This window comes from Morchella importuna (assembly GCF_003444635.1).
Source record: "Morchella importuna strain M04M26 chromosome Unknown Morimp01GS029, whole genome shotgun sequence".
NCBI lineage: Eukaryota > Fungi > Ascomycota > Pezizomycetes > Pezizales > Morchellaceae > Morchella > Morchella importuna.
Window position 1 is genome coordinate 112,772 of NW_025763426.1, and position 19,932 is coordinate 132,703.

Below are 19,932 nucleotides of genomic sequence, written 5' to 3' on the forward strand. Positions count from 1 at the left end.
TCGAAAGTACGACTAAGAACGACATCTAGATCTTACTTGATTGACTACTCTACCTAATATTTCCCCCACTATGTCGATAAAAATCCATAGGGAAGAAATCAGCTTCTTATCCCTACTTCCAGCCTACATACTTCACAGCGACGTCCAAACGCCACGCCGAGTGATACCCGATGATGGCCATCATCGTGGACTTCGGAGTTTAGTACCTACCATTGCAGTTAGCGGTGTGTCACGTGTGTGTCACGTGTAGGTTAAATCCTCACGAGAAAGCCCTTTTTCCCTACTCTACAGGAGCCCAATGTTCGGGGTGGCGGGTATATACATCGCGACCACATACACATAAGGCATCTCACGATATCCTGCAGGGCCAAACTCTTCTCGCTTCCATTAATTAATTCAGCCTGTGTTTTGCGGAAGATTACCCGGCCCGGCCGTTGCTCAAGTGTCGCTTAACGGAAGGGGGGTTAAGGAAATTAATTGGGCGGGGGAAAGCAATTACAACGAGACGAGAACTCTCGCAGAAAACCGACACACCTAGTTGGACTGAGGAGAATTCAAGTCAATTGAACTTCCAAGCTTCCCTTTCATACACCATAATCTTCCAGACATGGCTCCAAAGGTATAAGAACTCCAGATTTCTCTTTTGTTTTTGGTGGGGTCATTATTTTTGCCCCCACCTTCTTCTTGCATGCTCTGCGCACGATTTCTAAGCAGGATGAAAAACAGGTCAATATCCAACCCGATTTCGCGACGGTGTATGATTTCATAACCAAAGCAAAGAGTCAAGATGGCGCACAAGCTCCAAACATCGTTCCTCTTTTTGCGCAGATTCCGGCCGAGTTCTTGAACCCCTCGAGTGCATACCTTAAACTGAGTGCAAAGTGAGTCACAGTAGCAGTAATAACCTCAAGCAAGTTGGAGGTATATCATTAATTGTTTTTTTAGGAGCAAAACCAAGCAATCTTTTCTCTTTGAGAGCGCCTCAAGTAGGGAAACAATCGGGCGCTACAGTTTCCTTGGATGCGGTAAGTAGCAGCCAGAAGATTAGAGACCCTCTCTCTCTCGACTTCTAACTGACCCATCCTGACCAGACCCCCGCAAGGTGATCAAAACCGGCACCGGTCATGGCCCCGAGATCGACCCCCTCACAGAGCTCGAAAAAGAGCTCAACCAGTACCGCGTGGCCAAGATTCCAGGTACAAAGCTCCCGCCCATGTCGGGTGGAGCGATTGGTTACGTTGCATACGACTGCGTCAAATACTTTGAGCCCCGTACCACTCGCCCGCTCAAAGATATCCTCAAAACGCCGGAATCGCTGTTTATGCTCTGCGACACCATTGTCGCCTTTGACCACTTCTTCGCCTCGATTAAGGTGGTAACCTACCTCAGCATTCCCGACGGCGACATTTCCCAGCCCGAGTTTACCGCCCTCTACGAAACCGCCCGGGAGACAATCTCGGAGGTAATACACACCCTCCAAAGCGGCGAAATCCCGCTCCCGCCCCAGCCGCCCATCGTCAAGAACCAGGAATACCTCTCCAACATCGGGCGAGCCGGCTACGAGGGCCACGTGCACAAGCTCAAAGAGCACATCATTAAGGGCGACATCATCCAGGCTGTCCCCTCACAGCGTTTCTCCCGCCCGACGTCGCTCCACCCATTCAACATCTATCGGCACCTGCGCACCGTCAACCCCTCGCCCTACCTCTTCTACATCGACTGTACCGACTTCCAGCTCGTTGGCGCCTCGCCGGAGCTCCTCGTCAAGTCCGAGAACGGCCGCATCATAACCCACCCCATCGCCGGCACCGTCAAGCGCGGCAAAACCACGGAAGATGACGACCACCTCGCCGAGCAGCTCAAGTCCTCACTGAAGGACCGCGCAGAGCACGTCATGCTTGTCGACCTCGCGCGCAACGACGTCAACCGTGTCTGCGACCCCCTCACCACCACCGTCGACAGACTCATGACCGTCGAGCGGTTCTCGCACGTCATGCATCTCGTCTCGCAGGTGTCGGGGGTGCTGCGCAAAGGCATGACCAGGTTCGACGCCCTGCGGAGTATCTTCCCGGCCGGCACGGTCTCGGGCGCGCCAAAAATCCGTGCGATGGAGCTGATTGGGGAGCTGGAGGGCGAGAGAAGAGGCGTGTATGGCGGTGCAGTCGGGTACTGGGGCTACGAGTCGGATAGCATGGATACCTGCATTGCGCTGCGTACGATGTTGGTTAAGGACGGTATTGCCTATCTCCAAGCCGGTATATATTCTGTCCTTACCCTTTGTCTTATTTACCGGAAATCTAACAACAATATCTACAGGTGGCGGTATCGTGCATGACTCCGATCCGTACGACGAATGGATGGAAACAATGAACAAGCTGGGGGCAAACATGCATTGCATCACCAGCGCGGAAGAGAAGTACTCCAGCCTCGAGGAAGGGGACTCGCTGCAGGACTTGAAGAAGGGCCACGAAACTGATCCCGATACCCCTGTCCATATGGGCGATGGCTCATGAGCGCCTTCTCTTCCGTATACCAAAAATGGGGAAATGTTGGCCAGGAGCCAGCAGATATATCTTTCTTTTTATTTGTATTTAGTTAGTTTGTGGAGTTATTAAGTTGTGACGGTTACCCATAGCATAGCGGCCCCGCACTAGGGATTTTTCTCTTTTCTTCTTCCCGGAGCGCTTATCTGATCTACATACATGGCTGCTCGTTTGCGAAGATATCTGGCAGTTGCTGATAGCGCTTTATGTATCAACCTGGGAGTGTTGGATGTGTTGGTTCGGGAGAGAAGTCGAACTGGGGGCAAACAAAGAATATCAAATCTCTGGGGCATGATTCCTCTCGTATCAAGATAAATAGTAGAGACCAATAGTGAAATGCTGCTATCTTTATTACTGTTGTTGTGTTTGTTCACACCCAACCAGCAAAGCCCCAAGCTACATGATGGTATGATGTCAATGATTGATACGCAAAGGAAAAAGAACCCACGACGACAGGGTTATCGTCCACCCCACCACAACCGCCTCCCTCACCCCCACCCCCACCACCATCACAAACAACCCACCAAACCCCCGACACAATGCCCCACAGCGACACCGACTCCGACACCGAGGCCGCAGGCCTCGACCTCTTCACCGAACCCGCCGACTTCCGCCCCCCAGACAAGCCCGCCACATTCGTACAACACACCCTCACCACCGGCGCCCGCGAAACCCTCAACCTGCGTCTCGTCGGCCACAACCCCCTCTGGGGCCACATGCTCTGGAACGCAGGTCGCATCACCAGTGAGTACCTCGAAGAGCACGCCTCAACCCTCATAGCCTCCAAGCGCATCCTTGAGCTCGGCGCCGGCGCCGGCCTCCCCAGCCTCGTGTGCGCGCTGCGCGGCGCTGCCAGCGTCGTCGTCACCGACTACCCCGACCCGGACCTCGTCTCGAACCTCCGCACCAACATTGCCGCTGTGGGTGCGCCGCCGAATATAGTCGTCGAGGGCTACATCTGGGGGCGGGATGCGGGCGAGCTGATGGGCGACGGGGGGAGGTTCGATGTGTTGGTGCTGTCGGACCTGCTGTTTAATCATTCGCAGCATGGGGCGCTGGCGGAGACGGTGAGGGTTGCGATGAAGCCGGATGGGGTTGCGCTGGTGTTTTTCACGCCGCATAGACCCTGGCTGTTGAGTGAGGATTTGGCGTTCTTTAAGGTGGCGGAGGAGGCGGGGTTTGTGGTAAAGAAGGTGTTGGAGAAGAAGTTGGAGGCGCCGATGTTTGAGGAGGATCCGGGGGTGAGTTTTGTTCCTTTGCTGGTTGGTGGGTGCTGACGGGGTGCGTAGGATCGGGAGTTGAGGAGGACGGTGTTTGGGTATGAGCTGAGGTGGGCGGACCCAGGGAAGGTGCAGCTGCCATAGACGGTCTCGGTAATCTCGCCAATCTCGCTAATATAGAAAAAATAACTATTTCCTTCAGCTAGCTTTTAGAAGCCAGGACGCAGCGCGTCAGGAGTACCTGCTGTCCATTGGTGACCTTTTAGCTAGTATTGTGACAAGGCTGGTGGACCGTCCCGAATGCTTGTTGCAGGTGAAAGTCTGACCCGATTGGGAAAGCGATTTGGCAGTAGATACTCTATTTTCAGAAAGATCCATCTCCATCCGCAGCACAGCACAATATTGTAAATTATCTGTACACTCATCGGAGAGGTGGGTGTAGACCAAGCTTCTGATTTAAGGATTGAGGATGGGTTGGTAGCTCCGAAGGGAACATAGGTTTGATATCTGAGCTCAGGAGAAGCTGGGCCCTCAATCTCATTCTGCATTGAGGAGAAGACTGTCATCCTTGAAGATTCCAGGAAGTAGTCAGTAAGAGGAGCGAAGAGAAGAAGCCCCGGGCCTAGCTAGACCTGCATCGACATCAGCATCAGCATCAGTGGTATCAAGGACGGTACCGCTTGGCTGCATGCAGTCCCAGGTGAAAACACTGGCCGGTATCACTCTAGATCTGCCTTGGATTTGCAACCCCTTTGTTTTGTGCGGGCATGTTTCCTGTTGTTGAAAAGATCGAGATATGAAGTGATAAAGAGGACAAACAGAGTTTGGCTTACTGGAAGATTGGGTGTCACATATGCCACCTATCCTCTCCACACAACCAGCCATATATTTTCGGATCACAATATATCACTCGCGTATAAACCAACCCCAATGACATAAGCTAGGGCAGCCTTTATCTTTACATAACCCTATGTAATACTCCAGCGTCCTACACCTACAGATTTGTCTTCGTATTTCCGTGGTAGCTATAATGGGTAGCGTGGATATGGAAAACCCATTTTTGCTTCTCCCAGGCAAACGATGGCACCGAGGTTTGGAGTGCGCGCGCGGGATGGCTCAGTGTATACATGTAGCTACGTAGGCTCGATCGGATTACTCCCTAGACAAAGATATGGCCAGAGGATGGAGAGTATACCACTTGGTACTTATAGTTACTAGTTACATGTAATGTGGTTGATGATTACACTAGAAGCTGCGAACGGGATCTGTGGGCCTGGGGGAGTAGGGGAACGACGCCATTACCAGATATGCAGTTACGCTCCGGGACCGTCGGTCTAGCTATAAGATGAGATGGGGTGTGTGGGGTATATGAGCGATAATTATAATAACGGAAAAGGCCTAAAATGACACAGTTTTCGGTAGACGTGCTCTACAATAACACATGAATGCAAGGTGACACAGTTCGGTATAATCCAAAACGAATATCAATTAGTATACGTATTGGCTACTAAAACAATAATAATATCGAAGGGTCAGGGTTCAAGTTCGGTCTCCGCCTTGGCACACTGCCAAGCTAGCTCAAGTATCACTACTCGTCAACACCGAGAGTACCCAGGATACAACCAATCACACATAAGGTCCTGGGTTCAAACCAGGGGTGGGGGTAGCAGTCGCAAATGTCTTAATAAGTCGCTGCAGTACCTTTTGTAGTTATAGATCAACGCTTTGTTCTTTCTTTCTTTCTTTTTCTTGTAGTGGAATAAAGTCGAGTAGACACGAACTGTGTCTTTTTGCATCATGTGTTATTTCGGAGCACGTATACCCAAAACTGTGTCATTTTAGGCCTTTTCCGTTATAATAATGAGTAGTTACGTGGATCACAGAATATCACTCGGTCTTCTGGCCCCTTCGACTAGGCTTGTTGTTTGTTACTAGAAGGCGGCCGGTAGCGGCGGATAACGTCTATAGGTGAGAGGTGGGCGAGAGGCTTCTATGGTTAGATTGTTGGGATATTAGGCTACTGTCACCTCTTAAGTTCTTCTAGATATAGTCGCCTACAGTTGCATGAAGGTCTCTAGAGCAACGACATACTTAAGAGGTGTTTGGCTTACTAACTAGAGTCAAAAGAAATGAAAACACATATAATCAGTGAGGGGCCTAGGACCACGGCTAACTCTAAAAGGAGGAGCTTTTTTGGCACGATAGTACTTTAGTGTGTTTCCACCATCCCCAACGCCTGTCCTGACCAAAGTACAATCAACTATACTTGCGGTAAAAGGCCTAGATTTAAAGTTAAATATAACTACAAAGGTCATAGAGTGAGTAACGATGTTATCCGCTCTGAGAGTACCGGGTTACCCTGAAGTACCCACTCACTAGACCATCAGATGTAACGAACAAATAAACAAACGAATAAATAAATATCAAGCGACTAGTAAAAAATCTGTATCGAGTGATATCTCATGACGAAAACTTGTCCACAACATAAAACTCTACACCGCCCGCAATAGCAACCCAACCTAGACACAAATCCATCATAGGACGCAGCGAGCCTTGTCAGGTGGCAACCAATCGCACATAAAACAAAAACATCACCATCTAACGTGCTGTCCATGCCTACACATATATAGAACACAATTCTCTTTCCCGGAGTATTACAACACAGTGAATGGTCAAGACACTTTGGGGCTCTACCAGTTTTTTTTTACATTAGTATATATATAAGAACGTTTTTCTCAGTTCCCACAGCTCAAAGACCAGGCAATCAATAACGTTAAACGTGAAAACCTGGTATGCCACTTATCCACCGCTATATTCATTCCCCGCCCCAGCCTCAGCTCAGATCGAACAAGCACACAAGACCAACAAAGCCAGAAGATAAATCATATATCAGACCACTCGCATCTATACCCGACCGGCCTAAAAAAGAAAAGAAAAAGGGGAGGGGGGGGGGGACAAAACGTGACACGAGTGACGCCACGGAACCTAACCTCACCACGCAACCTCACCGCAGTGAGAGCGGTGGCGAGATGGGGTGTTATGTAAATCCATTTAAATATAAGTTCCAGATGGGTGGGAATATACTATGTACCCCGTGGGCGGGCTAGATGTATCAGCTTAGTAGCCTAATCGGCCGCGGAACAGGTCAGTCAGGCCGGGGGCGTTGGTCCGGCGGGGGGAGTATCTAGCCGGCTAGCCTGCTCGCAGCGATAAAGACTTGCGCTGCGGTGCCATTCTACAAAACTCTGCCGGTAACTCCAAAGTCCGGAGGATGACACAAATGCGTAGAGAACGACTCACCGATAAAGCCGGGAAAAGGAAGTCGTGCGAGTGATCTGTCATGATTACGATATTTTAATATGATGGATGAGTGCCGGTGAGTTGCAAGCCCCCCCCCCCCCCTTTCCGGCATTACTCGCAGCGAAACCTCTTGCAACAATAACGCCCACAGACCGCACTCTCCTGCACCTCCTTCCTCTGTCCGTAGATCCGCCGTCCGGTCTGCGCAAGCAAACAAAACAAAACATACCCGCCGGATCTCCAACAGAAAGTAGGAAATGCCTCGGGGTCCAATACCAATGTTGCAATGGTTGAACACCAACGGCGGCCAAGGCCAGGCCATGGGACATCAACCGGACGGACCGTCGACAAGAACTCAACGAGCAGAAGATTTTTCTTCTCTCTCTTTGGTATATATATTAACGAATTTTTAAAGTATTCCATTCCGGCTGTCGTCGCCGGTGTGTGGGGGACGACCCACGGGCAATCTACATAAAATCTCCATGTATATATGTATGATATGTGCACGAATCTACATCCATTGATTGATTGACCCGGGATCATCCCGCCGCACGTACTCTACAGTATGTACCGCAAGATGCCGAGAGAAGAAAAGAAAAGGAAAAAGAAAAAAAACTGAAGGAAAGTAATTTGATTGAACGTGAAGGAACGTGGTGGTTGGGGTGGTGATGAAGATCCCTCCGTCGGGTTATAAACCCGAGCAGTTGCAATTGATCCTAATTAATTAACGAGATGGGCCAGCCAGCCAGGTAGCCAGGTAGGGTTGAGTAAAGTAGAGTAGAGGGTACAGCTGCAGCTGCAGGCGTTAACGTACATGAAGTATGTACATACATACCAAGTACCTACTCTATTAAATACCCGCAGCAGCAGCGAGTGGAGACAGATGAGTAAATACCAATCACTCAATCAATTGCAAACGTTAAACTGCCGCCCCACAGACTCTGGAGACAATAGAGACGTCCGTCCGATAATTGATTATCACCATGCAGCGTAGATTGCAATTGCGAAGGTCTTCCTAGATATCACGGGCAGCGGTGATGGTGAACTGCCATGTGGCCAGTCGGGGAAACCTATGCTTCCTCTTTCCATGCAGGGCCGTCGACCGCATGACAGTAAGACTAAGACACCGTTGATGCGGAGCACACCGGCGGCAGGTGGGCAGCTAGGCAGGCATGTACCTGCTCTGGAGTAAGTAGAGCAGAGAGACGCCCCCAAAACCAACCGGCCACGGTGTAGGACATCCTGCGACGGGCGAGGGAGCTCCGCAGTCCCAGTGCAGCGAGCGAATGTTAGAGAAGCATCCCGTCGCCCGTCTAGACCATCATCGCACGCAAGAGTGCTAGTCCATCCCAGGCCAGAAGATGTGAGAAAGATGGTTAAAGTTAGATAGAGGTGAGGTTGTCCCGGCCAATCATCTCTCAGCAGTCACGTTTCCCCAGCGCCCCCAACGTTACACTTCGTGCCCCCCCTTCCCAATGGCCGGTGCACGATGCAGATGTGTGCTATCTAGATCTGTCTCTGTCCTGTCCTGTCCTGCTTGTCTTTCTGTCTCGCTTTCCCTGGCCTTGTTCTGATCTGGTCTGGTTCTCAATATTTTGTTTTTTTGGCCCCAAACTCTTAATTTCTACTTCAATTGAAAACCGGGGGTTTTGTTTGGCCCCCCAGATATGTTTTCTTTCCCCTCCCTCTGTTAATTGCGTAGTACTTCGCGCGCGCGGGCGCACAAACAGGAGGAGGGGTACAGCATGTACGCGCGCCCCCCCAAAAAGAAAGAGATCGTCGGGGAATCTAGGTTATCGCCAATTTGATGACAGCTTTGAAATAGCTGTCGAGAGGTAGAGAGGAGCACGAGGACAATCCTACATACCCCCCGACGCCGGCAGAAATCAAAAAAGATGGTCGGGGCGGGCGTGCGAGTGGTGATTTAGGCTAGGGACGAGTACCCGAAACCCGTAAGGAACGTAAGTGGTTGGAGGTGGGGGAAAGGAAGAAAAAGGCAGGAACAACAATTGACAACGGTAACCAACGAACGAAATCTAAAAAAGAAATTGCGGCTGGATGAAAAGAAAAAAAAAAACGAAAAAAAACGACGAGAGAGAGAAAAAAAAAGTCACGATGGTTGTGCAAAACGCGCTATAGGTGATCATGAGGACCCCCAGGCGGTGAAATAGATAACGAGAAGGGGTAAAAAATAAAAATACGGGGGTTAAAGGCACAGCACAGACGGGGTAACATAGACTTGTAGCTGTAGAGTAGGAATACTGAGTTCCGCGATTTATATTGCGACGCCGGCTAGCTCAAAAGGGTATCCCGAGATCCTCAGCTTCTTTTCTCACTACCTCGACCGGTACTAAACACTTCTTCCACTGCATGCAGAGTCCTCTAGTTACAGCGATGTGAGTGAGGGGTTGTGAATCTAGGATGGTACAGCCCGCACATCCACAGACACAAGCGAAAGACAGCCACAGCCAGCTAGTTGGGTATAGTATGGTTTCATCTGTACTTGCAGGGTGCGGCCCGTGAGGTACGTCTAACTTCTGCCAGACAGAAAAAAGACCACCATCAGAAAGAAAAAAAAGGTACCGGGATGGATTACCGACGCAGGTCAACAGCTCCACTGGTCCATGGCCGTGACCGACCGTCCGCTGGGAAAGTAGGTACAAAACAAGCATTCGTAAAAGGTGGTGATATTCATTCGACTAATTCCAATTCCACACACAACCTCATGGCCGGGCGTGTGGCTTTGTTTGGGTAGATGTGTCTCGGGGCCCTAGTGTTGAGATGGGTTTAGTGTTGTGGAAAAATTCCATTGTGAGGCTTTTTCAAACCCAAGATCAATTGGGGTTTGTGGAGAGAAGGTTGAATTGAGTTGAGTTGTGGGGTGGTTTTCTTTGACGATACGATACGTTGTACCGGGTAATTGGGTTCTGTAGATAACTACATGTAGTGTGAGGTGATGTTCGAACGTCAACTCTGTCCCCCTGGTCTTGTCGTCATTTTCATATCTGTAATCTCTGGGCCGGAAAAAACCAAAGTGGTGTTATTTGCTCTGGCCGTTGAATAGTTACCGAATTTCTGCTGTTATTGTTCCTAATGAAAATCCATCCAGGTACGCAGAAATTCAACGAACCACCTTTAAGCCAGAAGCTCCATGCCATACATACAGACCTACAAATTACGGTATAATCCGTATCAACATGAAATATCCCTACCCGGTACCGCTCGGACCAACTCAGCTTATGTCATAACATATTGAACGCCGTCCAATGTTTCTCGGGGGGAAGTGGTCTAGAACATTAGCATATAGCTAGCCAAGAGAGGAAATTTCCATCTTCAAAATTTGGTTGTGAGCTAGTACGTGCGTCGAAGCTGTTACTACTGCTGTCGCTGCTGTATTCAGCTGTTGTCGAATATCGTGGGGATCGACCATATATAGTCGAAACTTTACTCCAAACACTGGTATGATAGAAAATAGTATATATAGAAGCAGTAACCTTCGCTACGGCTGTAGCAGGTAAAGCAAGGGAAAAAACCAGGAGAAAGATTCCGGTGGTCCGTGGTTGGCCAGTGCATCCAGATTGACCGTCGCTCCCAGCCCCTGAATATCGGGGGACCGTGAGGGTCGAAACAATTGTACATAATGCTTCAGTTTTGAGGTCCGATTCGACCTTGGTAGCCTCGGTGCAAAGTCTATAGCAGGTACAGATTTTCGCGTAGTCCGTTTAGTTTGCATTTAACTTTCGGTGTTTCGTTATCAACCTTTCCCCCCAGTGTCTCAGGAGAATTATCCATCCAAAAGGGTGCACACTAGAACCCATCCTCCGTAGAGTAGTAATATCCGAGTCTCGAGAGGCCAAGAGCCAAAAAAGCTCCGGTCTCAGAACGCGTGTACGAGTGATAGCCATGGCTCCTCCACGTTTTCGAACCTTTGGCCGTTAGAAAAAGTCTTAGGGCCAAGGAAAGATTCGCGCAGGGATGACGGAAGGGCGTTGCAATTTTAGAAACAGCAACAGAACTTGGCTCTTCCAGAATCACTGGATCTCCCGTAGGTTTTAGCCAAGAAGGGAAGTAGCCCCTGGCACGTGATAATCGGGGCCAAGGAAACCAACCTCACCCAACCATCGTCCCCCCACACTCGGCCTGTCAGTGGGATGGACATCGTGGAACTTGTTCTCGGTTTTTGGGGTACCAGTAAATCGCTCCCGCAATGCACGAAACCAACAGCCCTGTGGATACAGCACGGACCAGGAATGATGGTTCGCATCTGGAACTGGAACTGAAACCAAAAGTACCACGATACAGAGTTTGGATCGAACAATACTGGATGGCTGGATCAGTGGCCAAACGTACTCCACCTACCTCAACGGTTGGAGGAGTTGAGTTTAGTATCCATCTACTGAACACAATCAATCGATCCTGCCAGGTGTATGATGATGATAATGATGATGGTGACATCAGAGTCAAGAGGAAGGGAAAGGAAGAGAGAGTGAATCAACTATGAAGGATTGCCATTGGGGTTTCCTGGATAACCCCCGCAATACCCTAAACCAAAGGCTTTGATGCTCATCAGAGAGGGGATAGAAAGGAAACGAGTAATGTCATCTGTGATCTCCACAACGTTCGGTTTCCAGGTATGAGTGAGGCACAAACAAAAGCTTAATCCTTGCTGGCTCAACCAGGAGATCGAGGGAAGGAACCAAGGCCCGTGCCACCTCCCGTGTTTTGGTAACACACCCGAGATTCCCTCTCGGTGGCCAGAGCAGGGGGGAGCGAACACACAAAGCCCCCAGGGCTAGCCGTTAGGGTTCGCAATGTCCGTCGAAACTTGGTGGCCCCCGGTAATGCCCGTCTTTGCATGATGTCATTTATTCCGAGACGCTCGCTCGCTCGCTGGCTACCAATCCCCGATCCCGGCGACGGAGATTGTTTGACTCAAGACCTTGGTTTTGGATGAGCCAATCAGCCACTGTGAATGGACTCTGGAAACGCCTTCAATCACACTCACCGAAATCTTCGGCGGGTAGCCGTTGTGCAGGCGGTTGGGCCCGAATGCTGCTTCCTGCTGTATGCCGTCGGACTTTTAGTGGCATGTCCTCCTCCCCAATCTTCGGCGAGCCGCCTCTCGGGGCGCTACATATGGAGTCATGATGACGCGAAAGTGGCTTGCTTTAGACCTCCCGGTCAGAGTTTCCAGAAGTCAGCTATACACTTCGGATATCCGAACCTCAAAGTCACAAACACTATTTTATATGTACAATTTTTACCGCAGCAACATCACCCGTAACAGGATCTTCCTAAACACCGCCATTTAAAACCTTTCATGTATATGGACAGAACATCTGCATTACATGCTCGGGAAGATGCCCTAATCAGGCATGCATCGATTAACTAGAGAAAGAAGAGCCGAATCCAAATGCCGGCGGTATCTTGAAGATCTATTGAATGGGATCCGTTCATCTATCAACAGCAGCAAAAGATTCCGTTCCCATGATCCATCCCGTATTTTTTCCCCCTCTTCCCATTGCGAGATTCCGGATTCCGAATTCATGATGTATGCAAACATCACCAGGTTAGGGCTCTTGATATGGCTTGAGTACGATCTTGTCATTTCACAGCCCTAATGACCTGCCCTACGCTCCCCTTGCGGGACCGTCTCCGGATGGCGGTGATTGTTGATGCGATAACCTCAACGGGACTGTATGGATCGCTGCCCAGATGAGATCTATCATCTCTACTGAGCTGTTGGCGGCGCATGTTCGTGTGTCTCGAGAGAGAAACTAACAAAGATTTACTTTCCCCGCTTTTTTCCTTTCTTTCTTCCAATTACTTGACTTGGGCTGTGATCGTCGCCGTCACATCTACCGCCGCCAAGTCTTCAAATGTCCATTTGCGGACGACGAGGTATCTGTATCTTATCACGCCGCCCCAAAGAAAGGCAAAAAAAAAAAAGGGCATGCTCTCTCTCGATCGATATCTCCTGCCCCTTGCTTCCCCTTGATACGACAACAGCGCCAGCGCATGTCAAATCTTTATCTCGTCTGAGCGTCGTCGTCTATGTAGGCATGTATGTACCTCCTTTGTGTTGTGCTCGTGTAGTAAGGAGGAAGGGGAAAAGAGAGAGAGATAGTCGAAACCCAGCAACAACCCGTTGAGTACCGAGCGTATGTACGTGCAATTACGATTGTGATTAGTTGGTTTCAATACCTGTGACCTAGGGCATGGGCATGGCACCATGGCGCGTCCCATCACATACCCTACCGTAAATTTAGCTACGGGATCGTGTTCCATACAGATATATGCCGATACTAGAGTAGGCAACATGTACCCAGGTACATACATGTAGATATATCTACTGCCTGCCATGCCAGGGTCCATGATCATGATATCGCAGTATGATTCAAAACGATTGCCTATACACTATTCCAACTGCCTACTCTACCACTATAAACACCGGCACTCAGTCAGTCATCGGTACCTATGAGGTGGTTCGCACCCAATCACAGCACGCGTGGGGGGCTACTTCAGCGCTTCCAGGATGTTTGTGAATTCCTCTTCTCGCCTGCAACTAGCAAACCCAGTGGCACGGACACGGACGTGCGGTAGGGTAGGGAAGGAAGGGAAGGGTTCTAAGATAAACGACTCTGAAATGTGTGGTGAGTGGTGGTGGTGTTGTGTGTTGTGTGCTTTTCTTCCCTTCCTCGCATGTTCGCGCTAGAATAAGCTCATGGGTTTATCCGTGTTCTGTCTGGTGGTGTGCGACGCAGCCCTAAGGGTGCATAGCGGAAAAATTCTGCTTCCCTGCCCGCCGCGACGGAGTATGCTGCGCCGCCGTGGGTGGGTACCTGGAAGTCCTCCGAAGGGGACATGGAAGAGGGGAGGGGGGGTCAGACTCTAGAATTACTCTACTGACTACTTACTCACTCTAGGAATCTACAACTACATACATGTACAATTTACAGGTTGCAGGGCGCCGGTGTGAATGAGTGAGGTGTGTGATAAGGTTGTGGTCTTGATTCGCAAGAAAGAGCCTCGAGGGGGAGGTGTGTGGTGGATGGTAAATTGCAAGGGGCATTCTCGGAAGGAAGCGTTATCGAAGATTCCCGGGAGAGTGGTTGCAGCCCGAGGTAATTACTATTATTGGGAGGGGGTGGTGGGTATGGGATTTGTATGGTAGCTGGTAGGGTTGTGGCGCTCGGAAGAACTTTTTTCGAGTGGAGGAACGACGTTGAGGTACTGCTGCTGCTGCTGCTGCTGCGTACTCTACATACACTTGATGTATGATATCGACTTTTCATGCGATGCGTGGATATGTAGAGCAGGAGATGATACACACAACATGTATCTAGGGTGAGGTACGTATATACTGCATACACATATTATGACTGGTCGTTTGTAGTATACTAGGTAGTAGTACCAGCCATAAGTTCGGACGAAGAACGAAGGAGAAGGAGGAGGGATCCAGGAATATGGTGAAGACGTGGGTTTCGTTTCAGTGTCATGGTGGCGCGCGTTGAGTATAATTTTTCTTATTTTCTTTTGCGGCTCGTTGGGAACGAGTGAGATATTAGAGAACGTCCGAGGACGGCGGCGGACGGACAGACGGGCTCTCCCTTGCGTGCGCGTGGCTTTTTTTAGAGTGAACTCTCCTATCTACTACGATACGGGGCAGGAGGTTGTACCTTTAATAGAATGTGTCAGGGGCATGCTCAGTAGTTATTCGTTTGTTGAGAAATTTTTTTCTCTCACTCTCTTTCAATATTTGACATCTTGTTGAGATTGAGATTACAGTGATCAGGTAGTTACTTCCTAGCTAGCTAGAGCCATGCCATGTGGGAGTATTATTATTATTACGAGCTCAGGTCAGTGCGCAGTGGGCAAGCAAGCAAGTAAGTGTAGACAGACAGGCATATGAAAGGTACCGACATCTACATACATGCTATCTCTGGGTCACAAATCGCTTCAGCAGCCAAGTCAAGATGGCAGGGCTCCCAAGAAAGGATCATCCAGGCGGTATAAGTGGGTACATGTACTTGACCCATCACTACTGCAGATGGAAAGTTCTCCCTGGGGTGGTTGTAGTTGTAGTTGATTATAGTAGTGTTGAGGGGGGTGTGGTAGTGGTGGTGGTGAAATCGAAGTAGAGTGTTCTACGCTAGAGAGGCATGCTTCGGGGGGTCTTGTTATCATCTACCCTGACTTTCCGTGACTTAACTTTGCCACAATGGGCACTCTTCTCAGTGGATCACCTTTTCGGCAGCCGACAACGCTTGGAGGGATTTAAAAAACGATCAAGGAAAATTTGTTACCAGTTTTGGCGCGGCGGCGCACTGTTGGAAGGTTGGTGGCCGAGAGTAAGAGTGAGAGACGAGGGAAAGGGCAGCACGCAACTCCTGGGCTAGCTGAGCCGTATGAAGTAAGATGGGATGCTGTTGTTGGAAAGCCTATGAATTCCGGATTTTCTTTTTATTGCTGCTTGACTGGGCAGGAGATCGCCTTAAACTGACGCAGCCTCTGGGGGGGTGAACGGGGACGGGTGGTTGTGAATTTACTTGCAAAAAGAAAAGAAAACCAAGTTGCTTGTAGCAGTGGAAGAGAGTGGTGGCCTGTCTCTGATTAAAAGAGCCTAAATGAAGCGATGTCCATAGCATACATGTCCGGGAATATAGATATCTTGGAAGAGCTCTCGTTTTGTCGTCAGAGGATTCCCGCTACAGTATCCATCACCATCACATCAAAGGATTTTCCATTGTACACTTTTACGGTTGGTGAGCTCTAGATCTCCTGTTAATTACTAGTCCTTTCCATAATCACAGCCGGCTCCCACTACTTCCTTCTCCTCCTCGACCCTTCTCCTCTATTATTATCAACCCCCCCCCTCCTCCTCCTCTCACTCCACGCATATACCTATTTCATCTAGACCTCCCCCCCCCCCCCCTCTTCAATTCCGTCTCTTCCATCCATCAATTACTAAAAGAGGACATTAGTTTATAGAATACACATAGCAACTATTGGTCGTTATTTCTCCTCACCACCCCATTTAATCAAGCTTCGACTACTATTCAATCAATAACGACATATTATTCGAATATACTACAAAGTTCTATTATTACAACTGCAGAAAACTTTTAGGACAAATCTTGACTCGTCAAGATATGTCGAAGAACACCACACCAACGTCTCCCTCGCCCGCAAACGGCAGCGGCGAAAACCCATTTTTCGACCAACTACGACCCTCACCAGACCTTTCCGCCGCAAACTCAACGTCAGCGGCATCAAGCCGTCCCGGAAGCGCCAGCGGCGAACGTACAACTCCCCCAGCCACTGCTGCCGTACGGTCAAGTCACAGAGTGCGATTTGGGTCGGGTGAAGCTTTAGATGATCTGAATAACCGGTACACGTTCAGCCTGCGCTCGCACGATGACGCACCAAAGAATCCGGTGGCAGCAGCAGCAGCAGCACATCAGCATCAGCAGGGCGTCCCACAGACTCCTCCAATCACGTTAACGTCGCCGAATAATTCGCCATCCGGAAGGATTTACCCGCAGACAGAGTACTTCACATCACCAATTGACGTGGATTCCATTGGAAATGCGTCTGTAAAGGAAAAGCCCTTCCCATTGAAGGCTCCACCAAGGACTTACAGTTTTGGGAATGATGATGAGCTCGAGATGAACGAAAAATACGACCAGTTTCATGCGAAGGGGCAGCTCACGGCAAAAGAGAGAGCGGCTAGGCTTTCAAGAATTGGAAGTTTCTCTGCCCCAGGATCAGCACAAACATCTCCCATTCTTAGCCCGAGTAACCCGCTTAATACATATAGTGTTGGAGCTGGACAGGTTCAGGGTGGTGTTCCGGTCGATGATATTCCATTGTTGGATCTTGGGGCTGCCATTCCAGACAGTACTACGGTAGACGGAAAGGCAGACCGACCAAAAATTAGGGCAACAAAGGAGGCCCATGACCTCGTCAGGCAGCACACACAAAGGGGACCTGCTGGTGTATTGAGGCCAATGATGCCCAGAAGAAGCACAGAATCAGGATTTGAGCCTAGGTCAGGAGCAGTTACACCAGTCGCTCTTCAGCATGAGGACTACGTGAAGCCACCAGAGCAATTTCGTGGAGGTATTTTGAGCAGCTTGTTGAAGCTATACAACCCGGCCCAAGCAAGTTCCAATACATCTCATTATGCACCAAGTATTGCAAGTACAGCTGGCAGCCCAACAGCCTCCGGAAGGACAACACCAAAATGGTACAATAAGAGCGCAAATACCTCATCGACATCGCTCGGACTTCTCGCGGCATCAGGAGCAATAGCATCGCCGGCTGCCGGCTCATCGGCGGGAAAAAACGTACGCCCGAAACCGAAACATAGGCCACACAGCGGTGGCGTTGTGGGTGCGATAAAGAATTTCTCAAGGGCGAATGCGAACCTGGAAAATGAGATTAAGGTACGTTACAACGTGTATTTTTTTTTTTTTCTCGGCTGCCCTGCTTGATGCAGATCAGGTACCACGACATATGCTAACGCGTTTCCTGTCATGCAGATCACTATTCACATTGCCGAGACTTTGGCGAGACAAAAGTATATCCTGAAGCTTTGCAGGGCATTGATGCTTTATGGTGCCCCCACACATCGCTTGGAGGAATACATGAAGATGACGTCTCGTGTTCTCGAAATCGATGGCCAGTTCTTGTATATTCCGGGGTGCATGATTGTCTCCTTTGGGGACTCGTCGACACATACTTCCGACATGCAGATTGTCCGAACCAATCAGGGAGTTGATTTAGGGAAGCTTCATGATACACATCTGGTCTATAAAGAGGTTGTCCACGACATTATTGGCGTCGAGGAGGCAACCCAAAGGTTAAATGATGTCATGAACAGGAAGCCTAAGCACAACCCATGGGCATTGGTTCCAGTATACGGTATTGCAAGTGCCGTGGTGGGACCATTTGGTTTCAAGGCTAGACTCATTGACATGCCAGTTCTGTTCCTTCTTGGATGTATTGTTGGGTTCTTGCAACTCGTCGTGGCCCCAAACTCGGAGCTCTACGTAAGTGCGTCTCAACGCGACTATATTGAATATCTAGCTAACAAGTCTTTTGCTTCTAGTCTAATGTTTTTGAAATCTCGGCTGCTATCTTGACAAGTTTCCTCGCAAGAGCTTTCGGTTCCATTCGAGGAGGTAAATTGTTTTGTTTTTCGGCACTGGCGCAGGCTTCAATCGCATTGATATTACCCGGTTACATCATCTTAATGGGCTCACTAGAGCTTCAATCAAAAAATATAGTCGCTGGATCTGTTCGAATGTTTTACGCTATCGTTTACTCCCTCTTTCTTGGTTTTGGTATCACCATTGGATCTGCTTTGTACGGCCTTTTCGACGAGAATGCCACATCGGCGACAACATGCGAGAACCCCCTACCTTGGCAATATAACTTTTTGTTTGTGCCACCATTCGCATGGTGTCTCCTGACGGCCAACCAAGCCCGCTGGAAGCAAGCCCCGGTTATGATCGCTATTGCTACGGCTGGGTACGCTGTGAATTTCTTCTCCAGCCGGAGATTTGCCTCTCAGCCTCAGGTATCCAACGCAATGGGTGCTTTCACCGTTGGTATCCTCGGAAACTTGTACTCCCGTGTTGGGCACGGACTCGCCTTCGCCGCGATGTTGCCAGCCATCTTCGTACAGGTTCCTTCTGGTCTCGCCGCCCAAGGGTCTTTGGTTTCTGGTATCCAGAACGCAAATCTAGTCATCAAAAACAACGCCACCGTCTCGCAAAGCCAGTTTTCGAGCGTGGTGATGGATATGGGTTTTTCGATGATTCAGATCGCGATCGGAATCTCGGTGGGGCTGTTTGCGGCTGCACTGATGGTGTATCCGTTCGGAAAGAAACGATCGGGGCTTTTCAGCTTCTGATCCGATCCGACTTCCTTCTTCACTTCTTGCTACCACACACATCTCTTTTGTCTTGTAGATTTGATATCCGGTATATTTGCCTTATGTTCATTTGTTCATATTTCTCTCTTTTGTCATGGATAGGGGGGGGGGGGCGGCTGTTATTTACTGTATCTTTTTGTGTTTGTGGTTCACTCCTTTCTAATAGTTTTTCTTCTTTGGTTCACGCTTATATACCTTCTCTTACTTCTTTTCTTCTGTCATGTCCTTCATTCAGTATTATTAGCATTGGGAATGGTTAGAAGGTGGCTTGTTTTTTTTTTTTTTTTCCTTTTGTTTTTAGAAAAGGTTTATTCATAGTTTTTGGTCTTGTATTTTTCATTCGTAGAGTGGTCTTTGGATTTTTCGATGGCGGTCAGGCAGGCGGGAGGCGGGGTATGATAGGGCGGTGGGGAGTTTTATGATTTTCCTTTTTTTCTTCTTCCTCGGGCATAACACAGGACTCTCTAGTCTTCATGTTTGTTTTTTGTTTTTTTCTTTGTTTACGCGTATTATGTATAAAATCGGGCCGGGTAGCGTTGAAATTAGGCGTTCTCCTGTTTCTTGCTTTTATATGATTGGCTTTTTTTTTTTTTTTGCCATTCTCATCTTCAGCTTCAATATCCTCATTTGTTATTTTCTTCATTTTTTTCTTTCGGCAAGCGTACTTGTTTTAAAAGCGGGTTCATATTTTTTCTTGTAAGAGTATACATACATGCATGGGGGGTGCCTGGCGGTATTTATTGCCAGTCTAGTAGGGATATCCAGGTTGGAGGTCAAATATAAGTTGCGGATTATTATATTACTATTATTTAGTAAAAATGTTGGGACCCTGTGCGTATCAATGATTACTTGGCCGGTTCGTGATTGGTGGGGTGGTGCTTGTGATACGTATAGTGATCCTTGATATGTGTGTAGTGTATTAAAGTGA

General features: G+C 49.0%; 3 protein-coding genes across 3 annotated transcripts; all 3 read left to right on the forward strand.

Moving 5' to 3' along the window:
- Window positions 1-607: 607 nt before the first annotated feature.
- LAJ45_08328 (uncharacterized protein) lies at window positions 608-2,513 on the forward strand (the record flags this gene model as incomplete). The annotated part of the gene is made up of 5 exons (XM_046117879.1): window positions 608-619; window positions 727-881; window positions 946-1,025; window positions 1,092-2,255; window positions 2,317-2,513. The coding sequence occupies 5 exons, from the start codon at window positions 608-610 to the stop codon at window positions 2,511-2,513; spliced, it is 1,608 nt and encodes a 535-aa protein (XP_045968805.1).
- Window positions 2,514-3,082: 569 nt separating this feature from the next.
- LAJ45_08329 (uncharacterized protein) lies at window positions 3,083-3,907 on the forward strand (the record flags this gene model as incomplete). The annotated part of the gene is made up of 2 exons (XM_046117880.1): window positions 3,083-3,784; window positions 3,833-3,907. 2 exons carry the CDS (start codon window positions 3,083-3,085, stop codon window positions 3,905-3,907), a joined length of 777 nt encoding a protein of 258 aa, XP_045968806.1.
- A 12,308-nt stretch (window positions 3,908-16,215) lies between these two features.
- LAJ45_08330 (uncharacterized protein) lies at window positions 16,216-18,983 on the forward strand (the record flags this gene model as incomplete). The annotated part of the gene is made up of 3 exons (XM_046117881.1): window positions 16,216-17,511; window positions 17,608-18,117; window positions 18,177-18,983. 3 exons carry the CDS (start codon window positions 16,216-16,218, stop codon window positions 18,981-18,983), a joined length of 2,613 nt encoding a protein of 870 aa, XP_045968807.1.
- Between the last annotated feature and the right edge of the window lie 949 nt (window positions 18,984-19,932).